General features: G+C 37.4%; 1 protein-coding gene and 1 pseudogene across 10 annotated transcripts in view; both read left to right on the top strand.

Annotated features, from left to right (window-relative positions):
• ANAPC1 (anaphase promoting complex subunit 1) overlaps positions 1 to 24,338 on the top strand; it is a 118,762-nt gene that overhangs the window by 58,835 nt on the left and 35,589 nt on the right. For all 10 annotated transcript variants that reach the window (XM_089922790.1, XM_089922791.1, XM_022599309.3 and 7 more), the window contains 12 exons: positions 127 to 398; positions 2,717 to 2,951; positions 5,087 to 5,178; positions 6,507 to 6,641; positions 6,812 to 6,894; positions 7,776 to 7,854; positions 8,565 to 8,639; positions 14,970 to 15,046; positions 15,594 to 15,684; positions 15,780 to 15,833; positions 16,690 to 16,883; positions 20,955 to 21,041. In XM_089922790.1, the coding sequence (XP_089778916.1) occupies positions 127 to 398; positions 2,717 to 2,951; positions 5,087 to 5,178; positions 6,507 to 6,641; positions 6,812 to 6,894; positions 7,776 to 7,854; positions 8,565 to 8,639; positions 14,970 to 15,046; positions 15,594 to 15,684; positions 15,780 to 15,833; positions 16,690 to 16,883; positions 20,955 to 21,041 (1,474 nt within the window). The remainder of the gene's footprint in view (positions 1 to 126; positions 399 to 2,716; positions 2,952 to 5,086; positions 5,179 to 6,506; positions 6,642 to 6,811; positions 6,895 to 7,775; positions 7,855 to 8,564; positions 8,640 to 14,969; positions 15,047 to 15,593; positions 15,685 to 15,779; positions 15,834 to 16,689; positions 16,884 to 20,954; positions 21,042 to 24,338) is intronic.
• On the top strand, positions 21,501 to 24,337 carry LOC115803367 (proline-rich protein 14 pseudogene; annotated as a pseudogene).

Raw genomic sequence — 24,338 nt, 5'->3', positions numbered from 1 at the left:
CAGGTATTATGGGGTTAAGGGTTTTGAATGTAGAAAAATGATCTCTGTTCTCAAAGAATCTAAATGTAACAATTTTGGTTTCTGAATTTTTGTTCTCTCAATTTTAAATTTTGTTTGCCTGAATAGGGCGGGCACCCCCTCGGAACACAACAGTAGACCTGAACAGCGGCAACATCGATGTGCCTCCCAACATGACCAGCTGGGCCAGTTTCCATAATGGTGTGGCTGCCGGCCTGAAGATAGCCCCTGCCTCCCAGATTGACTCAGCCTGGATTGTCTACAATAAGCCCAAGCACGCCGAGTTAGCCAATGAGTATGCTGGCTTTCTCATGGCCCTGGGTCTGAACGGGCACCTTACCAAGCTGGCTACTCTCAATATCCATGACTACCTGACCAAGGTGAGAACTTGTGCTGCCAGCTCCTGGCGTTGTGCCTCCCCTGGGCTATTACAGTAGCTCCTAGTTGTTCTGTTTGCTCTTCTTCAATCTTGTACCTCTAAGTGCATTCTTCTCGTAGCAGGCAGAGAAATCTTTCTAAAGTGTAAGTTGGAATATATCGCTTCCCTGGTCAAACTGTTCAGTGATCTTCCATTGCTCTTAATGTACATTCTAGGAGCCTGTGTGACCCTACGCACTTCCCCAGCCTTACTTTGTTGCTTCTCTTTTCCTTGCTCCCTATGCTCCAGCCATAGAGACTGCTTGTGTTAGCTCCTTGGCCGACCAAACTCTTTCTCTTGGCATAAACTTTTCCACTTCTATGCCATAAAAGTTCACCCATATGAAGTACACAATTCAGTGGTTTTTATTATATCCACAGAGTTGTGCATCCATTACCACTGTTAATTTTAGAACATCTTCATCACCCCATGAAGGAACCCCTGCCTAGTAGCAGTCACTCTCTGTTCCCCTTTCCCTCCAGCCCCTGGCAAACTGCTAATGTACTTGCTGTCTCTATGGATTTGCCTACTGTGGACATTTCATATAAATGGAACCAAACAATATATGGTCTTTTATGACTGGCTCCTTTTGCTTACTGTAATGTTTTCAAGGTTTGTCTATGTTGTACCATGTATTAGCACTTCATTCCTTTTTATTGCTGAATAGATATTCATTGTATGGATATACCGTATTTTATTTTTCCATTCATCAGTTGATGGATACTTGAGTTATTACTACTTTTTGACTGTTATGAATGATGCTACTATGAACATTTATATACACATTCTTGTGTGGATGAATGTTTTCATTTCTCTTGGGTATATTCCTAGGAGTGGAATTGCTGCATCATATGGTATCTCTTTGTTTTAAAGTTTGAAGAACTACCAAATTGTTTTCCAGAGTGGCTGCACCATTTTGTAATCCCACCAGCAATACATAAGGGTTCCAGTTTCTCTGCACTCTTGCCAACACTTGTTATTATCTGTCTTTTTAATTATAGTCATCCTAGTAGGTGTGAAGTAATATCTCAGTGTGGTTTTGATTTGCATTTATTTCCCTGATGGCTAATGATATTGAACATCTTTACATGTGCTTATTGGTCATTTGTATGTCGTCTTTGGAGAAATGTCTATTCAAATCCTTTGCTTATTTTCTAATTGGCTGTCTTTGTTGTTGAGTCGTAAGAGTTCCTTATGTAATCTGAATACCAGTCCATTGACAGATACATGATTTGCAAAAATTTTCTGCCGTTGTGTTGTCTTTTGACTTTCTGATGGTGTCTTTGAAGCACAAAAGTTTTAAATTTTGATGAAGTCCAATTCATCTACTTTTTCTTTGGTTACTGTGCATTTGATGTTATATCTAAGAAGTTACTGCCTAGCACAAGATCACTTGGATTTATATCTATTACACCTCTTTCACATTGTATACAGAAGATTTCATCTGGATTCATATACGTATGCTCTTTTGTATCTAATATCTATTACATAGATTTACACCTATATATACACCTATTTATAACTGGCACTGTAGGGCAGTGAAGAATTGGAATCAACAATGTAGTCAACTACAGTGATGAAATATTCACAAAACTAAAATTTTCCTGTCAGCAAAATATGTAATAGCATAAGTTTTCTTCTAAGAGTTTTTTTTTTTTACTTTTAGTTACATCTTAGTTGAAGTTAATTTTTATGCATGATGTCAGGAAGGGGTCCAATTTCATTCATTTGTAAGTGGCTGTATAGTTATCACAGCATCATTTTTTGAAAAAACTCTTCTTTTCCCATTGAATTGTCTTGGCACCCTTGTAGTCAATTGAATATCAATGTGAGGGTTTTTTTTTTAATCATCTCAGCATGATTTACATGTTTTTCCCTCACCTGTCATCATTCTCTCTCACTTTGTAAATTTGAGTGCCTTCCCTTCTTGCCACTTTGCCTGGCTAATTTGTACTCATTCTATTGTAAATTTTACTTCCTAGAGATTCTTAATAATTCTCCAGTCCCTTCTAATCTAAAGTAGGCTCTGTTAAAGTACTCTTTCTTAATCTTTATACTTTTTCATTTGATGAGTTTTCAATAATATATATTTTTTAGTTTAACACTTTCCCTTCCCCAAGGGCACTAACTTCATCAGAACAAGGACCTGTCTGTTTAGTTTGCTTGTGTATTCTTGGAGCTTCTCACTGTGCCTGTCACAGTACTGGCAGGCAGTATTTTATTTAAAACTACATATTTGTTTTGGTAGTGACTTAAGTCTCATTCTTTTTTCTGTCTTAGGGTCATGAGATGACAAGCATTGGACTGCTCCTTGGTGTTTCTGCTGCTAAACTAGGCACCATGGATATGTCGATTACACGGCTTCTTAGCATCCACATTCCTGCTCTCCTGCCCCCAACGTCCACAGAGCTTGATGTTCCTCACAACGTCCAAGTGGCTGCAGTGGTCGGCATCGGCCTTGTTTATCAAGGGACAGCTCATAGGCATACCGCAGAAGTCTTGTTGGCTGAAATAGGTATGGCATTAATAGTGCTCTGGTTTCGTAAGTGTATTTTTACCATTCCACAGGAACCAAAGTAAAAATGATAGTAAGATTATAAAAATTAAGGAAAAAATAGTAGCTTTTGTGAGCATAGAATGAGCTATACTAATAAAGAAAACAAGTGCAAAGTAATGTTTTCCAAGGCTGATGTTACTATGCAGGTTACTGGTCTGCATACTTACTTGGCCAGCCCATTACTGAGCTCCAGTGGTCCCATTTAACGAGGTAGCCTAAGGTCTTAATCACATGTGAGCATGCTGCTTATCCTGCTCTGTCTTTGCCAGGCAATGTCTAGCAATGGTCTACACTTAAAATTCAAAGTTGATTGTTTTGATCCCTAAAAGCACAATGTTTATTCTGTTGGACAACAACACTTCTAACAGAATGGAAGTGATTGGTTCCGGCTTTCCTCTATATGCTGGCGGATGTGTTCATGATAAAAGGCATTTTTTATGTTCTATCGTAAGTCTGCCTTTTTTGGAAACGTGTCTTACGTGTTATCATCATCTTCTGAGAAATGGAAATGCTATTAGTATTATTGGTACGTTCAGTAATTTCGATACATACTTGCATGTCTTGTTCTATCCTGTTCAGGATCTTTCTACATATATTTCAGGATAGCCACAAAATTTTCCCGGGCATCTCTGCTTCAGGCTGTAGATCTATGGGTCTGCTGCTCAGACTCTGCTCCAAATGCCTTATTCTGGGACCCAGCCTTCTTTTATGGTGATGTGAGAAGGGCAAGAGGGAGAACCAAATAATGGAAGTGCATTTTAGGCCTTTGCTTACCTTGTGCCAGCCAGAATCCTAGTTCAAAGCCAGTCACACGTTCAGGTACAGAGGAAACTCTGTCAGGAGTGTGGATGTATTTGTAACTGGCACTGTAGGGCAGTGAAGAATTGGAATCAACAGTGTAGTCAACTACAGTGATGAAATATTCACAAAACTAAAATTTTCCTGTCAGCAAAATATGTAATAGCATAAGTGATTGGTCTGAGAAACACTTATTCAGAAGATACTCAGGACTGGCTTTTAAAGCTTGTTCATCTGCAAGGTAATTACCATTCTTTGGCTATATCATAATGATATCTAATGGTGCCAACATTGTACATATCTCACAGCCATAGTACACCTCTTCCACATTGTATACAGAAGATTTCATCTGGATTCATATGCGTATGCTCTTTTGTATAATTACAGTCAGAATGTACGTACTGTTTTTGTACTGCTCTTTTCATATATCATTGTCATAAATGGCTTTTAAAATTAATTTTCTATTGTGGAATAGCTCATTGGGTTGGTTTTCTATAAATTGCCTAATCATTGTCTTATTTTCAGGACTTTTAGGTGGTTTTTAATTCTTTGCTAATTAAGCAATAAACATTACACTGATTACTTGTGTATAATTTTTCTTTCTTTTTAAAAAAATTTTTTTCCTGGGGATGAAATTCCAGGAATGTGAACTTTTTCTTTGGTGGAAGGAGTCTTTATATATAATACATTTTGCTGCCCTAAAAGGGGTGGAGTTAGAATTAGGGCGTACTTTTTAAAGTATGAATTTTGCATCCAGTCAAACTTAGAGCATCGATACAGAGAAATTCTATCATAGTAAGGCTCAGTATTATATAGATTCAAAATAAGTGTCTGGATGCGTAATATTTAACATTCTTAGAAACTTAAAGGAAGTGTCCTTCCTGTTCCTTATCAGTATTTGAACATTTTTTACCACATCTGAATAGATTTGAAGCTAACAAAACAAGAACAAAAGGAAAGAAATTACAAATTGAAGCTTTTTTGAGCATCCCTCCCTTTTAAAAACTTTTTCGCCTTTTTTGGTAATTTTTTTTTTTTTTATTATAAAACTCAAGGTTTGACAGTATTTTAAAGTGATTGCTTTCAGATTGGCAAATTAGAAGAACCATGTTTGGGGTTTATTTTGTGGTAAACTGATAGTTGTGGACACCATTTGTGATAACGTCAGATCTTTCTTAGTGGGGTTATATTGAATCCATAGTTCTTATGCAACTTACTAGAAAGTTAACTCTAAAACTTTTATGAGTTAGGGTTTTAAGAGGCCAGTTTGAATTGTGTTACTTTTTGTTTTATAGGACGGCCCCCTGGTCCTGAAATGGAATACTGCACGGACAGAGAGTCTTACTCTTTGGCTGCTGGCTTGGCTCTGGGCATGGTTTGCTTGGGGGTAAGCAGAGTCTGTGCCTGCAGGTGCTTCAGTTACAAATTCTGCTTGTTGGGACGAGTAGCCTTGACACTTTACTCTGAATACCACTCTGCCGTACTGTGACTTAGCTTACTGTGATTCTCAGCTCTTTCTTCTTTCTGGATATTTTTGAAAGTGCCAGATATGGGAATGGAGAGAAATTGTAGTGAAGAATGGGGCTTTAAGGTTTCTTCCCCCCTGGCTTAGATATAAGTGTTCATGAATGAACTAAGGGAATGAAGTTTTTCGAAAAGAGTTCAAGACATAAGATGAAGAAATGACAGTTCACTCAGTAAGAAAACAGAAAAAAGTGAAAATGGGTGTATGATGGGGAGCCTTAGGAGTCTGTAGGACTCTCTTTTGGTGCCCTGGTGTTCACTAGGTATCCCAGAACGTTGCCACAATAGCAGCTGCTTTGTGACAGAATGCAGTAGCGTTCTGACTCCCCATCTTTAACCCCATCCAGTAGACGTAGTGTAGGGTTACCAGAGAAGCATTAAATGACTACGTCAGCTGGAATGTGGGTCCTTTGAAGAACCACCAATACAGTGTTATACTGAAACTGAATTATATAAAGAAAGTCCACTGTCGTTTAGCCTTTTGACTCTTCACATTTGACACATGAACTAAAGAGGCAGATAAAACAATGGAAAAGCATCATACTGGGAATTGGGACGTGAATTCTGGTCCTGACCAGTGAGTCCTGACATCAGTTAACTACAGTATTTTCTAGTAGTTAAGCAGCTCGATGGACTGTGGAACCAGACTGCCTTGTTTTATATCCACTGCTGCTCCTTACTAGCTATGTAACCTTGGGCGTAATCTCTTTGTGCCTCCCTTTCTTCACCTGTAAAATAGTAGCTATTTGATCGAATTGTCATATTAAGTAAGTTAATCCATGTTAAACATACAGAATCATGCCTGGAAGAGCGTTAAGCGTTCAGTAAGTTATTATTATGGTTATTATTGCTGGACTAGTTCACAGGCACGATAATGAAAGGATTCAGGTGTTCATAGTTCAGGATTCATTTACCTGCCTAATATTTTCTTTAACTGTTAATGCAGTTAACTGTATTTTGAAGCTGTATTTTGAAGCCTTTATGTATTTTATGAAATGAGAATATTAACTTGCCTGTATAATTTTTAATGTGAATTATTAACAGACTGAGTATTAACTCATGAGATTTTAACTGATAAAAAACCCAGAAGACTGGCTTTGAAGTTAGTTTATTGTTTTCTTTGTTATGGGTATGTGTTATGGATCTTATTCTGTAAAATTTCCTTTCCCTTGTCTGTTACTTCGTTTACAGCACGGCAGTAATTTGATAGGTATGTCTGATCTCAATGTGCCCGAGCAGCTTTATCAGTACATGGTTGGAGGCCATAGGCGCTTTCAAGCAGGGATGCACAGAGAGAAACATAAATCTCCAAGTTATCAAATCAAAGTAAGTCCAAATCAAGCAACAGATCAAACTTCTGGAAGCTAAGAAGTTAATTTGAAAATAGTAGTTTTCATACCAACATGTGTAAATATGTTAATTTTAAGCATAGGTTAGTATTCAGAAGAATTTTATAATAATTCAGAGCTCTTTTATACAAACTTTTCTTTTGATAGGAAGGAGATACCATAAATGTGGATGTAACTTGTCCAGGTGCCACTCTCGCTTTGGCCATGATCTACTTAAAAACCAATAACAGGTACTGCATCTCCTCACCCCATCCCTTGCCATGACCATGTGACTTCCTTTCTGACCTCAGTAGTAAACCTAAATTATTTTACTGTGTTTACCTCTCCTGTGCTAGATCAGCCTGATTTTAGTGCTCTCAGATACTACAAGTTATATAGAGTTTTATCTAGAAATAATACATTTGGTTATTTAAATGATATTTGATAATACAGTTGCCATTTTCTATTCACTTTTATTTTATAGTTGATGTCACTGACAAACAATGTCTAAATTCCTTTTCATTAATTTTGCTTGTTGTTATGAGGCCTGGGTAGATCAGAAATACTTAGCATTATTATATTCCTGTTTACCATTCATAAAAATGGTTTCTGCTTAGTTCAGGAGCTTTCCTAATAGCTATTCCGTCTGCCTCCTCAAGCCCTGTAATTAGTGCTGACACTTGAAAGTAGATGTTTGGCGTCTATTCTTTTACATTTTGTATAGAAGAGTAAGTTGCGTTTTAAGTCTTTTAATTTAAAAAAACATTCTAAGATTAAAGAAAGTTTTCAATGTTGTAAATTCTTTTTTTAGACAAAGTGAATGTTTGCAAAATTAACAAAGTGGTTAAAAACAGGTTTATTCATCTACTTTTTGGATGAAAGTATATGACATGGCTTTCTTGGCACTGGAGGTGTTTCATTTAACAAAAGAGAGCTAAAAATATCTGCCCTTAGGAAACTTATAGTAAGAAATACATACATACTAAGTATTACGTTGGAGGACGTGAAGTACTATGGGAAAAAATAGGACAGTGGTTGGAGTGGAAAGAAAATTCTTGAAATCTGTCTTGTGGTCTTGATGCTCTTATTCTCTTCTTGAGCAATAACGCTTATTGGTATCCACCATCAACAGATCCATTGCAGATTGGCTCCGAGCTCCCGACACCATGTATTTGCTGGACTTTGTGAAGCCAGAATTCCTCTTACTTAGGGTATGGTACTTGGCAATTTTTAATTTCTGTTAACATGAGGAGTCTATAAAATGTCTCCACGAGGGAGCTTTACTGTTAATCCATCATGTGTATATATAATTGGTAGTGTTCTTTTGAAATTTCCCAAATATAACTGTAGGAATTGCCAGGAAAGACAACCACCTTGATGTATGATACTTGGAGTGACATTTTAACGTTTCACATTATTATTCAAAACTTCCTAATAAGTAACAAGACACTGGGGCTTCATTACTACTTTATTTTACATTCTTTCATTATTATTAAGAATGCAATAATACTATTAAGGGTATAATTAGTTACAGTAACGGTTTGACATAAATTTGATTCAGATTTTCCATTTTCTACAATGTTTATGCTTTTAGCATATGAAAGGCTTTAAATTATGTAGACAGATCTATGTATGATTCTTTTCTTTATGATTTTTCTTCTATGGAGCAAGTTTTAAAAACTTCTCTCCAACTCCTCCAAACATCAGTGATGATCAAGTCAATTTGAGATTTTTTGAGATAAATGTAAATCTTCTGTTTATTTTAATGAGTGGCTTAGGTTGATACTATATACTTTGTTTTTCAAAATTTTCATCAGTTGGGAACGAATTCTTAAATTGTTCTATTAACAGTATTATCATTGTTACAAAATCTATGAACTTTGCCTGCTGTAATTAATTGTTCTGTATTGCATTTTTTAAGACGCTTGCTCGATGCCTGATTTTGTGGGATGATATTTTACCAAATTCCAAGTGGGTTGATAGCAACGTTCCTCAAGTACGTATGTATAATAAATATTATTATATCTTTAATCACATAAAATTATGATTTCCTGTGGGATTTTCTAAAACCTATAAAATACTTTTTCTTTTGAAGGCAATAGTGATGGTTATGATTACTGTATTTCTTGAAAACGTAGGAACTGTCATTTTAAGATTTTATGCTGAGCACAGACCACAGCCTTCCTTTTTCGGTTACAGAGCACTAGAAATGCGGATTTTTAAAAATTAAATGTATCAAAGAACTCTAAAAAAGTATTTTTGACATTTTTATCCTAAATAAGGTTACATTTATCTAAAGTACTGTTATACTTTGTGACAATTTTTTACCTTGTATGTAAGAAGTTGTTTTAATTACTTTATGGCATGTTTACGCAATAAGCCAAATAGTTAAAAATAAACAGACTCTTTTGTAAAAACTCCAAATCACATATTGTAAGTATTGTAACTAAATATTGCCCTTTAATTGTCCATGTCCTCAGTACCTTTTCTATTTAGAGAATAAATCTGTTTATCCTTCAGAATGCTAGAGTGCTCCCTCCAATGTTTTAATGAGAAAATTTCAAAATAAAGGCTGAAAGAACTTTATACAAACACCCATACAACCAATTAGATTCTACAATTAATATTTTACTGTATAAACTTGTTTAATCACATATCTGTCTATCCATTTATCTCTTCCTCTACCCAACCCATTATTTTTTGATGAATTTCAAAGTTAGTTACAGATAATCATACACTTTTCCCTAAGTAGTTCAGCATGTGTGTTATTAACTAGAATTCAGTATTTACCTCTTTTCTTTTCCTTTTAAGGTAAAATTTGTATATAATGAACTGCACAAATTTTAATTATACTATTTGATAGTATTCAACTAATGTATAAATTCATGGAAACAAACCTTTATCAAAATGGCCAGAAGTTCCCTTCCCACTCAGTCTGTGCACTTACTCCCCATCCCCAAGACAACCAATTTTCTGATTTTTTTTCCCAAAATATATTACTTTGCCCGATACAGAACTTAATGGAATCACAATGTATACCCTTTTGTATAAGACTTCTTTCACTCAGCGTGATTTTGAGACACCATTGAGTATATGAGTAGTTCAACCTTTTTATTGTTAAGTAGTATCCCATTGTATGAATATACCACAGTTTCTTTTTTCATTCTCTTTTGTTGGATGCCTGGGCTCGTTCCAGGTTTTGGTACCATAAATATTCTTCTGCAGATATACATGTGGATTTATGTTTTAGTGTCTCTTGAGTAAATACTTAGTATTGGAATTACTGAGGCATAGCGTAGCAGTATGTTTAGTTTTATAAGGACTGGTAAACGTTTTTCCAAAGACGTTGCACCATTTTACTCTTGGACCAACAGTGTATGAGAATGCTGGCTGTTGCATGTCCTGCAGCTGCTGCACATCTTGCCAGTATTTGGTGGTGTTAGTCTTTTTAATTTTAGCTCTGCTGGTCAATATGTAACGATACCTTATTGTAGTTTCAATTTGCATGTTGAGAACGTTTTCATTTGCTTATTGCTTCTTCATATATCTTTTTTAAATGAAATGTCTATTTATATCTTTTGCCCATTAAAAAAATTTTTGTATTGTTTATCTTTTTATTACTGAGATGCTAGAATTTTTTATATATTCTGGAAAGCTATCCTTTGCAGATAAATGTTTTGCAAATATCCCTCTTAATCTGACTTGCCCATTCATTTTCTTAGTACTATTTTTGATGAGTAGAAAATTTAAAAAATGTGATAATGTCTAATTTATCAACTTTCAATTTTATGGTTGTTTTTTGTGTCCTATGGAAAAAATATTTGCCTAGCCTGAAGATTTATTATTTTCTAAAGGCCCTGATGTTTTAGCTTTTATGTATAATTACGTAATTCATCTCAAAGTAATTTTGTTTATGGTACGAGGATAAGGGTTAAGGTTTTCATTTAAAAAAATATAGATATTTAGTTGTGCCAACACTGTTTGTTAAAAACACCTTCTCCTTATTGTATTCCTGTGCCTCCTTTGTCAAAAATTAGATGACTGGTCTTTTTTTTTTTTTTTAACATCTTTATTGGAGTATAACTGCTTTACAATGGTGTGTTAGTTTCTGCTTTATCACAAAGTGAATCAGTTATACATATACATATATCTCCATATCTCTTCCCTCTTGCGTCTCCCTCCCACCCTCCCTATCCCACCCCTCTAGGTGGTCACAAAGCACCGAGCTGATCTCCCTGTGCTATGCGCTGCTTCCCACTAGCTATCTGTTTTACATTTGGTAGTGTATATGTGAGATGACTGGTCTTTTATTCTTTTTCTGTCTTTTCTACAGATTGCAAGTTTCTGTTGATTTATCTTTCTGTTCATTCACTCTTCAGGCATTTTATTTTCCTATTAAGTATATGAAGTGAATTTTAAAATTACATTTACTGTACTTTTTAGTTTTTCCTTTTTTTAAAAATAATTCCTACTTTTTTTGATGAGATTTTCTGTGTTTTCACTCATTATGGGCATACTGTCCTTCTAGTTAGAAGAACTGCTTTAAAATCCTTCTCTTCTAATGCCAACAGTGTGGTCATTTCAGGATTGTTTTCCATGGTCTTTTCTCCTGAGAATATGTTGCATTTCTTGTTCTTATGTTAAGTAATTTTGATTTGTATCTGGGACATTGTGCATGTTGTCTTTGAAGACTCTAGTTTCTGTTGTATTCCTCTAAAGAGTGTTGATACATATGTACATACATACATATCTCTGTGTGTGTATTTGTGTACACACTCACACACACACAAATAACATTTTGTTTTAAAGCAGGCAGTTAATTTACTTGTAATCAAATGTCAAACCCTGTCTCTTGTCTGCCGGTTCTAATTTTAGTTCAGTTCTTTTATCCTCTGGAGGCTGAGTCTGCCCTGATCACACATGGTTCATGGGTCAGGAAGACATTTAACTCCCAGCACATTTAGATGTCAGAGGTATCAGTTCCTTTTGGAAAGTAAATGTACACTGTAGGATGAAAACGTACTTTTTCTTCATTCAGCATATGTTTGTTCAACCTTTGCAAATGCAAGACACCATATTAAATTCTATGCTGCATTTAAGATGCATCTGACATGTAGACTGCCTTCGAGAAAACTTTATTTTACTAAATTTTGTTTACAAAGTGAAGTTAAACATGTACACAAGTAACTGTATTCTCAAATGGAAGGTGAAAATTCATGTCAGTTCTTTCTTTAAACTTTTGTGGAAATGTAGTCTTTGGACTTTAAAAAAAATATTTATTTATTTATTTGGCTGTGCTGGGTCTTAGTTGTGGAACGTGGGATCTTTGTTGCAGCATGTGGAATCTTTAGTTGTGGCATGCGGTCTCTTACTTGCGGCATGCGGGCACTTAGTTGTGGCATGTGGGCTCTTAGTTGCGACATGCGGGATCTAGTTACCTGACCAGGGATTGAACCCGGGCCCCCTGCATTGGGAGCATGGAGTCTTAACCACTGGACCACCACGGAAGTCTCTTGGACTTTTAATACAAAGTTATCTCTCTGATATTTATTTTACTTCAGACTTAATAATTTTAAATTTGGTCTTTATTACATCAGGGATACACAGTAGGACATATAATAAGTTCACAGTTCTGTTGGTTGATATTGCCTGTCACTCTCCACTTTCTCCTAGTTCTCGCCCGCTCATCTCATTGATTCTGTAGCAGGGTCCCTTGTAGGGAGCAACTTAGCATCAAAGGTGGGATTAAAAAGGTCACTTTGTAAACTGCTTATTTGTTTGAATTTAAGGCATGTGTCAAATACAATAACTAGCATCTTCATAGCACGTTTTCCTTCATAAAAAGCTTTCCTCTACAGCCTAATGTTTTTCTTTTTTGCGGTGTTGTGCTATAAATTGTTCAGGTATTGCCCCCATTGTATGGGTAGGAACAATGTACTACTTTTGATTATCTGTTTGTGTATCTATTAGACCATGAACTTCTCAAGGCCAGCTACCGTGTCTTTTCCATCTTTCATTCCTAGCGACTTGCGCACAGTAGCTAGAGTTCAGTATATCACTGTTACATTGAAAGAGGACAGACTGGTCCAAAACCATCCAGCTAGTAAGAGGTGGGGCAAAACTGAAACTAGCTGTTAGGACTTCAGAGCTTGAGGTTTCTGTATAAGACTCTGTGCAAGACAGGGCAATTTGGTGGTCTTTTCTTGTTCGTTTCCTGTGTGCCTCAACCTGCCTTTAAGTGATTACATGTTTCCCTTTGATTACTCCTTATATTTCTTGCTATTTTTTAAACTTTAGGAGACCATGGAAAACGTTACAAGGACTGGGTTGAAGTGTGCTCCCCACCCCCACAGCTGTGTATTTATTTAAAACAGGATTAATTTATGACATAATTGGACTGCATGCTTTCTTCTTTTATATATAAATTTATTTATTTATTTATTAAAAAAAGTTTTTTGGCTGCATTGGGTCTTCATTGCTGCGCATGGGCTTTCTCTAGTTGCGGCGAGTGGGGGGCTCCTTTTTTTTTTTTTAACATCTTTATTGGAGTAGAATTGCTTTACAATGGTGTGTTAGTTTCTGCCGTATAACAAAGTGAATCAGCTATACATATACATACATCCCCATATCTCCTCCCTCTTGTGTCTCCCTCCCACCCTCCCTATCCCCCCCTTCTCGTTGCAGTGCGCAGGCTTCTCATTGCTGTGGCTTCTCTTGTGGTGGAGCACGGGTCTAGGCACACAGGCTTCAGTAGTTGTGGCACACAGGCTCAGTAGTTGTGGCGCATGGGCTTAGTTGCTCCGCGGCATGTGGGATCTTCCCGGACCAGGGCTGGAACCCGTGTCCCCTGCATTGGCAGGCGGATTCTTAACCACTCTGCCACCAGGGAAGTCCCCCCATAGTTATTTATAACCCAAGTTTTTAGTGATGTTTTAAAGTGGTTATGATCAAGTGTGGTCTTGTGATAGCAATGGTACAGATCTATAATAATGATAATAATGGAGCTAACACTTGCAAAGCATATGTGCCAAGCATTAATTTTAAGAGCTTTGAGTCGGTTAAGTCCTCTAATTCTCAGAGACACCTAGAAGGTAGGAAGTTTATTTTTGCTCATTTTTACAGATGTGGTCCTAGGGCTAGTGTGTGGCCCTGCTGGGATTAGAAGTTAGGCCTTCAAGCTCCAGGCTATATGCTCTTTTGAAGACAAAAAGGAGCTTGTAAATGTCTGCTGTCAAAATAGAAATATTCCATTCCTGTATGATATTGCTAATTTATATGAATGTTATAATCAGGTTATCCATGAATATATTAATTACTCACTTTGGAGTTATATCAGTTTTTCAGAATGTTGCTCAATTTCTGAGTAAATACATCCAAAATTGAAAATAAAGACAAGAGGAAGGAAGAAAGATGGAAGTAGTTATCAGCCTATATTACACAGCCAACATAGTTGCTTACCTCACTGAGATTATCAAAGAGACAAGGTATTTCAAGTTTTTTGATCTGGTGATATTCAGTATATAGGAAGATTGTATCATAAGCGACTTCTGAATACTTATTGATTTATTATGGAAAGCATCCTGAAGTATTACTCCCCTGAACAGTCTTCTAAGAAGAATTAATAGGAATAAATCTTCAGAGTTTTACATCTATGTACTTGCATTCATAAGTTTAGAGAATATATAGCTTTATCTTTTTTATTTGTATTTAAGTGAAGAGAATCAAATCAGTTCTTGGTTGTTAAAGTTAGATATTGTCTATATTTTTTAAAAAATAAATTCTTGTTCACACTTATACTAAAAGGAAAGGGATGTGTTTCTAAACAATAGTTACAGATTCACATATTGACAGTTTAGTTTAGCTTGTGTAATTAATCTGGTGACTAACCTCACCTTTGGTAGGTAGGTAGGCTTAATACTAGAAACATTCATGAGTAAGAAATATACGTCTCTGGTTAGAGTTCTCTGCAACTGCTTTTTTCCACTTTCCTTGCTGCTTCCCCTCACTCCTGCCCCAGCTATGCTCTGTGGCCATCATCTTTGCATTTCAGTTCACTTGCATGAAACATTATTACTCTGTTATTGATTCAGAATATACTTAAGTCCTCCAGTTTATATTCGTTCAGTTCTATTCAGTTATTTGGCCCATCTTAGATTTGAAATTGGATTGCATTCAATGTGATTAAAATATAGGCCTTTGAATGAGATGGTTTGGTAAAGCTTATTTTATATAAATATGGCCATAAGCAATATGTTACTCTTCAAATTATTAAATACTTGTAACTTGAATGTTAATGTCCACATATTCTTGCCTTCTGTCTTGACAGATTATCAGAGAAAATAGTATCTCTCTCAGTGAAATCGAATTGCCGTGTTCAGAGGATTTGAATTTGGAAACTTTGTCGTAAGTCCTAAAACATGTAGTACAAATCAGCTACTCTAGCATCTGTCAGATAAATGAATTGGAATATACTGTGTAGGAGTAATACTGTCCTTGATTTGAGTAATTATTCTGAATCCCCCATGTTTCTAACCATTATTTACCAGATGTTCACAAGTTCGTTTTTCGTTTGGCTCTCTGAAGTTTAGAGTTCTTACCCTCAAAAAACGGTGTCTGAGTTTTAACTTGTACACATTCCTCTTTTATCCTTTCCATTTAAAAAAATTGGCAGTGATTGTTAAAAATTATCTTCTTTTGCTGCATGTGAAACAGTGCAGGCAAGAGGCCGACTTTATCAGCAAGAGCCGCATGGTGCTTCCACTGAAGAAAACCGGACGGAAATCTGTCCAGTTGATTGAGTAGAGGCACAGTTGAGCATTCCCAGAAGAATATAAACTATTGATAATTTAGAGAACAGGAATATTTATTATTTGTATCCCCAAATAATAGTAATAATGAATTTTAAAGCAAGACAGGGACAGTATTTAAATTCCTTGTGATCTGTTTTCAGGCAGGCACATGTCTACATAATTGCAGGAGCTTGTTTGTCTCTGGGTTTTCGATTTGCTGGCTCAGAAAACTTATCAGCATTTAACTGTTTGGTAAGAAGTATCTTCGTTTACTGTGTTCTGTTTTCTTTTTTACAGAGTCTTAGTATGCTTCTTTTAACCTTAAATTTTTTCTTTTGTTTTTCCAGCATAAATTTGCAAAAGATTTTATGACTTATTTGTCCGCACCTAATGCTTCTGTAGTAAGTCTTTTTATGATGATTTTCCTTGGGAATAAAATTAAGCTTGAAGAAAATTCACTGATAATTCGATTACGTATGTGTTGCCAAATATATGCACAGTTTTTGAATTTAGAATGGGAGATTTGAAGCTTTGACTTATCTTTATATTTTAGTTCTGGGATATTAGGTGAGAATGTGACTATGCTTGAAGGTATCTAATTCTTGTGACAAGAAAATAAATAAGAAAAGCCATAACCGTGCCATGCTCAGTACTGAATCATGGTAACTGCTTTTTGAAAAAATTAGTACTTAGTAAAAATGCAGTTGCTTTTGAGGATTGCTGCTCTGATGATAGTAAGACTGCAAGATTTTATTTCCTGGTTAAAAAAGCAGCAACACATTTAATCAACATTATTTATATTAGAAAATTGGAAACATCAAAATATCTAAAAGCAGTCAAAAAATGGACTGTGGTGTATCTACACTGTTATATAGAGGAGCTGTCAAAATCATGTTCTGTAAGAATTTTTTATGAGTGAAGATTGCTCATAATAAAATAGATTAAAAAGCTTAAAAATACTGTGTATAGTAATATCTCAGTTTCATTAAAAGCAAAATAGATGCAGGGAAAGATTTGGAGAAAAAGAAAGCCAAAATGTTTACAGCTGTTAGTATTCCAAGTGATTGTTATTTCCTTTTGATACTTTATTTTCTGAATTTTCAACATGGAACTTAAATTTCATAATCAGGGAAAATATTTGTTTTTTCAGATTTTTTAAAGCTGTGAACATTTGTAGTCTAATGCTGGCTGCTTTAGTTTTGATAATAAAGAAAAGGTAGCACAGCGGTTATAGTATGTCATCTTCTGCGCCTCCAGACAGGTCCTTACAACCTGGAGACTTGCCTGAGTGTGGTGCTGCTGTCTCTCGCCATGGTGATGGCTGGCTCGGGGAACCTGAAGGTTTTGCAGCTTTGTCGCTTCTTGCACATGAAAACAGGTGGTGAAATGAACTATGGTTTCCACTTAGCCCATCACATGGCCCTTGGACTTCTGTTTTTGGGAGGAGGAAGGTAAATATATATATTTTTTCCTCAGTGAAAAGATCTTATGAGCAAGATCTCAAAGAGTGACTTATTTTGATTTTGAAGATGCATGAAAATTTTCAATTCTGACTAGCTATTAGCATATCTCAGGGCATTATTACACTTAAAAAGGGCTTTTTCATAGTTTAACCACCAATTTATGCCCCACTTAGAGTTACCATGCTCTCTCTAACACACTTGGCATCACTGCATTTCTCAGAAGAGTCTATACTCAGTACTTCATTGCATCACGTCTTGATCCCACTCATTAATGACTTTACTCTTCTACTAAATTGCTTTCTCATAATGGTCATGAACACTTTCAGTCACCAAATCCTATGAGATTGCCTTAGTTTTCAACTTTCTTGCTCTCTTTCCAGCATCTATCATTCCTGACCACCTCATCCCTTTATAAGACTTCTTTGGCTTTTAATGATCTGTTTTGAATAAAAATCCATACACAGAAAAGTGTGCAAATCATAGGAGCATGACTCAATGAACTGCCTACAGTATGAAAATCTGTTTGATATTATGTAGATCAAGATGTAACCGAGACACCCCATCTCCAACCCTGCTCTGTCCCTCCCAATTCACTGTTACTTTACTTCTGCCCAAAGATAACCGCTACGTAGCTTTCTAACACCTTTGACTGGTTTTGCCTGTCTTTGAAATTCAGATGAAATCATATACTATGTATCCTTTTGTGCTTTATTTCTTTTGCTCAACATTATGTTTGAGATTCATCCATGTTGCGTGTAGCATTGGTTTATTCATGTTTCAGTGCTGTTGAATTGAACTGTATGGTTATACCACAGTTATTAATTTATTCTGTTAGTGATGGATATGTTTGTTTTCTAGTTTGGGACTGTTATGAATGTTCTTGTACATGTTTTTGATTTTGTTATGTATAGATCTATGAGTAGAACTGGGTCATAGGGTATATATGTATGTTCTATTTCAGTAAATAATGCCATCAGTACACCAGAGTGGTTTTACCATTTTATATACTCATCAGCATCATATGAAGTTCCAGTTGCTCCCCATCTTGTCAACACTTGTTATTGTTAGCCTTCCTAATTTTAGCCAGCATGTAGTAGTATCTCATTGAGGTTTTAATTTCCATTTTCCTGAATAATGGTATTTGGCACCTTTTTGTATCTTCAATGGCCAACTGAAAAGTCTCCTCTTGTGATGTCCAAATCTCTTGCTACCCGTTTTCATATTGGTTTATTCATTTAAAAATTTTTATTTGTGGTATAATATACATAATATAAAATTTCCCATCTTAACCATTTTTAAATGTACAGTTCAGTAGTATTAGATATATTCACATTGTTGTGCAACCAATCTCCAAAACTTTTTCATTTTTCAAAACTGAAACTCTATACCCTTTAAACAGCTACACTTCATTTCCCCTTCCCCCACCCCCTGGCAACCACTGTTCTACTTTCTGTTTCTTTTTTTAAAAATTAATTAATTCATTCATTCATTCATTTTTGGCTGTGTTGGGTTTTCGTTGCTGCACGCGGTCTTTCTCTAGTTGCGGCGAGCGGGGGCTACTCTTCAGTTGCAGTGTGCAGGCTTCTCGCTGAGGTGGCTTCTCTTGCTGCGGAGCACGGGCTCTAGGCATGCAGGCTTCAGTAGCTGCGGCATGTGGGCTCACTAGTTGTGGTTCACGGACTCTAGAGCGCAGGCTTAGTAGTTGTGGCACATGAGCTTAGTTGCTCCGCGGCATGTGGGATCTCCCCAGACCAGGGCTCGAACCCGTGCCCCCTGCATTGGCAGGCGGATTCTTAACCACTGTGCCACTAGGGAAGTCCCTACTTTCTGTTTCTTTTGTTATGACTATTCCATATTAGCTTATCATTATGATCCCAAGACCTTTGTCAGTTTTGTATGTTGTAGTTATCTTCTCCTACTCTGTGGCTTGCCTTTTAACTCTCTTAATGTTGTCTTTTGACGAACAGAATTATTAATATTTTTCTTTTATGGTTTGTACTTCTTTGTCCTTCTGATGAAATATATTCTTATCCACCAGAAATGAAGATATTTGCTTATTTATCTTCTAGAAGTTTTTTAGCTTTTCCATTCACATTTGGATTTAAAGTTGACCTGGAACTGATTTTTCTGTGTTTTTTCCCCCAGTTGACACCTTACAGGTATCAAAAAGTTTATCCTTTCTGCACTATTCTATAGTACCACTTTTGTTATAAATTAAGTGTCCATATACATATGTTTATTTCTGGGCTGTTATGTTCAGTTGTCTGTTTTTCTGTACTTGCACAGTACCACACTTGTCTTAAGTATTGTAGTTTTGTAATAAGTTTTGATATCCAATTAGAGTAAATCCTCCAAACTGAGATTTCTTCTTCAAAAATGTGTTTTTCTGTTCTTGGCTCTTCGCATTTTATATAAATAATGGAATTTGTTTTTGATTTTTCCACACTAAATAACATGATAGAATATTGATTGGAGTTGCATTGAGTCTATCCATATCCACTGGTTTGGAGGAATTGAAATCTGTTATAACATTGAGTCTCTCAATCTGTGGGTATGGTGTATCCTTTCATTTATTTAGTATGTGACCTTGGACAACTGACATACTTCCTATAAGTCAGTAGGTTTATTTTACACTCTTAAGACTGAGTTAAAACATTGGAACTCACCTTTTCAGAAGTACAGAAAGTAAAGATTATTAGAAAGGTGTGCATTCATTCCCTTTTGACAGGTTTTGTAGAAGTTTCTTCTTTTAATTGTTTAAAATTAAGAGTGGTTAAGGAAATATTATGAAAGTTCTTATTTTATGATTTTTGAAAATTTATCTCCTTTCAAAGTAAGCCCCTGCATTTATTTTATCTTTATTCAATCTCATCTTTTGTCATCACACATTGCATGACCCTACTTGTTCTTCTTTCATACTGAGTAGATTTTCTCCCATTCTGCTGCTGCTTTTCTAGTGACTTTTTTAATCTTTGAATGCTTATGTGTACTCTGTAACAACATTTACATTTCTCATAGCATAGTTACAGCCTTATGCTTAATCTCAACATTTCTAACATTAATATGTAATGTTTATCTTTGGATTTTGGTTTTATCAGAATGGTAAAGTGGAAATGCACATGTCAACATAGATATATTTCCATGTTTAAATTTTGAAATCTCTTCTTCATTAAATACACGTGTGTATGATAAATGCTAAATTCTTACTTGATACCCTAATTATTAAAAAAGATAAGGAAAGAGATTTGGGGATGTGTGTATGTGTATATGTATAATAAAAGATATATGTATATAGAATAGTGACAACAGTGGTTTTATGTGATGTTCTGAACCATGTTTATTTCAAAATATTTGTAAGAAAAGCTAAAACTTTAGACAAATCTGCCTGTTGGCCATGCTGAATTCGAGCAACAGTAAAATAATTAGACGAAAATTTCAAAAGATTTTACCTTACTAAGAGTATGTGACCTTTATAAAATAAGTTTGTCATATCGATAAGAAAAAAAACTGTTTTTCAAGGAATAGTTGTTTATCCATTCACTGTAAATTTTTAGTGGTAGCTTTTGCCTGTTTTATTTAGTCTAGCATTTTAAGGAAATGCTTATGCTTTACAGAAAGGAAAAAAATGTTTGAGATACCCAGTAAAGAAACCTTGTATGTTTAGAAGTAAGGTGCATATTTCTATAAATAGGTATATATAAAACTGGGGAAGGTAGCATACCTTACACTTGACTTTTTCAATATCTATAATCTCTAGAATTGCACTCATGGTCCTCACTACTGTTCTCTTTTAGGTTAAAACTTTGCTTACTAATTCAAGTTTTAAAATTTAATATTTGTGAATAGTCACTCCTGCTTTAAATAGTAGATGGTGTTGGAGTGCCTTAAGGACTGACTGTAAAGTCAAGTGTTCACAGCGTTGACACATTTGTATTGATCAAGGGTTCGCTTTATCAGCGTGCCTTGCCACACTACCCGAATTTCCTGATTCTCGAGAATGCCATGAAAGTTTGCACAGTATGATTAACAGCGTCTGTCCCTCCCGAATTTGTTCTGCAGGTACTCTTTGAGCACATCAAACTCTTCCATTGCCGCTCTCCTCTGTGCCCTTTACCCGCACTTCCCAGCTCACAGCACTGACAACCGGTGAGTCTAGTGATTTTCCTCACGTGATCTTTCTTAAGTTCTCTAAGGGGGTAAGTTGATTGTGTTTTGGCTCCATGGATTTGTTTCCAAATTAGCTTTATTCTGTTCTTCAACTTAGTTATCTCCCTGGGTAAATCTTTTAAAAAGTTTCTCTCACAAAATCTTAAACCAGAAGAGAACTTCGGGCGTCTGATGACTGATCAGCCTTCTCCCATTCTCCAGGCACCAGGACTGCTCTACACCCAGAAGTAGGCCAGACAGGGTTTATCTTCAGGGAAAAACTCACCATGCAAAGGAGAGCAGCTAAGAGAAGATGAATATGTTTTGGCAAAATTATTTAGTTCCAAGAGAGGAATTTGTCTGATTTAGCGGCAATGTCTATATGAATTCTGTTTTTTCTCTTTTACATGAATGCTGAGAAGTTTTATATAATTGACAAAGAAGGGACAGAAAAGCAAAATGCAGCAAAGAATTAGACAATTTAGAAGTGGAAGTGAGCAGTAGAACCTCAAACATGTAGAAGCAGTCTGATAATACAAAAGCTCTGCATATGTTCAAGTTTTCGATATGTTTAAAAAAGGGGGGGAATTCCTTGGCAGTCTAGTGGTTAGGACTTAGTGCTTTCACTGCTGGGGCTTGGGTTCAGTCCCTGGTTGGGGAACTAAGATCCTGCAAGCTGCACAGCATGGCAAAAAAAAAAAGAAAAGAAAAGAAAAAATAATTCTTTCCTTTATGGCCAAATAATATCCCATTATATGGATAGACCCCATTTTGTTTATCCGCCAACCCCCGGCTCGAGCATTATGGGGAGCCAGGAGCCCAAAACAGCCGAATCTGCAGCCCCTCGGGGCCCTTTTGCCCTTGGAAAAAGCCTCTCGGCAGGTCCTGGCCACGGTCCTGGAAGGTGTCGTGGCTGCCCACAGGGTGCCCCTCGTGCCCCAAGAGGAGATCTCCAGCCCACGGCACCGCAGCAAACGTCAGGATTCTGTCCGCAGCCAACCACCTGCCTCGCCACGCAGGCAGGCCACGTGGTCCCCACAGGCCGGGCCTTCCGACCCACTGCACTTATGCCGAGAGCCCTTGAGCTGTGTCCGTCGGCCCTCTTCCACCCTGAGGCGGCGATCAAGGACAACGCCTGGCCCAGAGGAGGGCCCTTCACGAAAGGTGGACCAGGCCCCCCAGCGCACCCGGGTGGTGATGCTAGAGGACATTGCCAGCTCCAGACCCCCAGCGGAGGGCTTTGCCAGTGAGACTCCCAGCTTCATCGTCCCAGCAAGAAGAGCTGGGTTCACCAGCCAAAGCCTCTGCCCAGGGACCTGGAACCCCCCATTCCAGCCATCTGCCCTGTCTGCAAACCCTCCGGAGAGCCCACCACCAGCCCCAGATCCTCTTCTGGAGCCCTCATCGACCCCGCCGCCATCCGGCGTTTTACGCCCCTGCCTCAGTCCCTGGGGCTTGGCCCTGCCTTTCATTCTGTTCATTCCAAGCAGGAGGGCTTTGCTGACATCTTCCTCACGCCCAGCAAAGCCCCCCGCCCTCATCACCCCCCGAGAGGTTGTAGTTGAAGATTGTCACGTCAGAGGCTGAGCAGTCCGGGGCTGCTGAGGGCACTGCATCTATCGGTCCCCGGCCCCCTATCTGCCAGTGGCGGGCTCAAGACCAGAATCCCCCAGCACCTCTCCCTAAGCGCTCTCTGGGCCGATGCCACTCCTGCCCTGGTCGGGACCCCCTGGCCCACCCCACCTAAGCCGGCCACGGCCTCGGCGGCGCACTGTGGGTGGTGGAGAGATGGCCTGAGCCCCACCACCCCCTTGGCCCTGACTCTGGAAAGTGGTCTTCCCTCTTGGAGTGGGTGGAGGTCTCCTTCCCTCATCACATCTTGCTTGCCTACTGCGTCCACTTTTTCCTTCTTTGAACCTGCAGAACCCAAGTTGAGCTCAAGAGGAAGGAGCCAAGGGCCTCAGAAGACCAGGTGCTTTCAGACCCCAAGACCAAGACCTTGGGAAAGGCTTGCAGAAAGAACCACCAACACTTCCGTTTCCCTATGAGTTTCAGGCCTAGCCAATCTCTGTGGAGGAAGGGAAGAAAATAGCTCCTTATATCCCAGTGACATCCAAGGTGCTCCATGAGCTCAACTGAAGGCACCCCCAGTGATCTGCCCAGAGAAGGTTCAAGAGGGGGAGCACTCCTTGTAGCAGTGAGCCATTGTGTAAAACTACAGCGTAAGGCAGAGACAATAATGACAGAAAGGTAGCTGTTTATAAAAGTAGCCTGATCTGAAGTCCATAATTTAGTGATAGGTGGTGCATGAGAATATTGTTGTTAAATTAATAAAACTCGGACAGGTGGTCTATCATTTGTCAGTTCAGGGAAGGGTTTTTTGAGTTGTTGAAGTCAGCTATTGGTTAGGGTACAAGGGAGAACTGCCCTCACATGTTGCTGGTCAGAGTATCAGCTATTTTAAACAAAGCAATTTGGTGATAAGCACAAGAACCTTTATGTAACTGATATGTATCAGTTTTTTCTGGCCTTGATTGATTTTGTTTCTGGTAGATTTATAGGAGTGGGTAGATTTGGGTGGGAAGAGGGAGGGAATTGATATAACTAAAAGAAAAGTGAATTTGAAGTCTTGTTTTATCCTTTTATGGGATCTTAAAATGTAATAGCTTTATATGTGTTTAAATTCTAAAATATAAATTTTAAAGTTAAAAAAAACTTTTTTTGAAAACTCAGAAAAGCACACACACAGCAAGAAAAATGTTACCCATTAATTTTTGGTGTACTGTGTCCTGGGTGTGTGTGTATGTATTTGTGTATAGGGATGTATATGTAGAAGAGCTTTGCTGTGTGAGGAAAACTGTCATCCTTTCTTTCCCCCTTTTCCCTACCAAACCTTAAGAAAAAAAAAGAAAGAAAGAAGTAGATCCCATAGAAGGTAAAAGGAGATGCCTGGGTTGAGCAGAAAAGGTTCTGAAAACTAACATAAGTGATCAATTAATTACTAAATATTTTCACGTTTAGATAATTTTTACTTCCCTATAAAACCCCTTAACTGTGAAGACTCATTTCTTCGGTCAAGAGTTACGTGTCTAATTTTTTAAAGAGGATTTCTCCATTACTTTGTTTTCACATCTTTCCTCCGCTACTCTTTAATTGAGCCTCATCATCTTCCTTTAGGATCGCTGTCCTGAGAAGGTATCGCTTGCCTCTGACTTGGTCTAACCCGTAGACCACAGCAGATTGTAGAGCTCATGTGCCGTCACCTGCTTTTTTCACCACCTTTCTGTGTTTTCTCTG

Source organism: Delphinapterus leucas, chromosome 13 (genome assembly GCF_059928025.1).
Source record: "Delphinapterus leucas isolate spDelLeu-1000000601 "Yukka" chromosome 13, BTC_Dleu_Yukka2, whole genome shotgun sequence".
NCBI lineage: Eukaryota > Metazoa > Chordata > Mammalia > Artiodactyla > Monodontidae > Delphinapterus > Delphinapterus leucas.
Note: the sequence above shows the minus strand (reverse complement) of the source record. Positions and strands in the feature narration are given on the sequence as shown.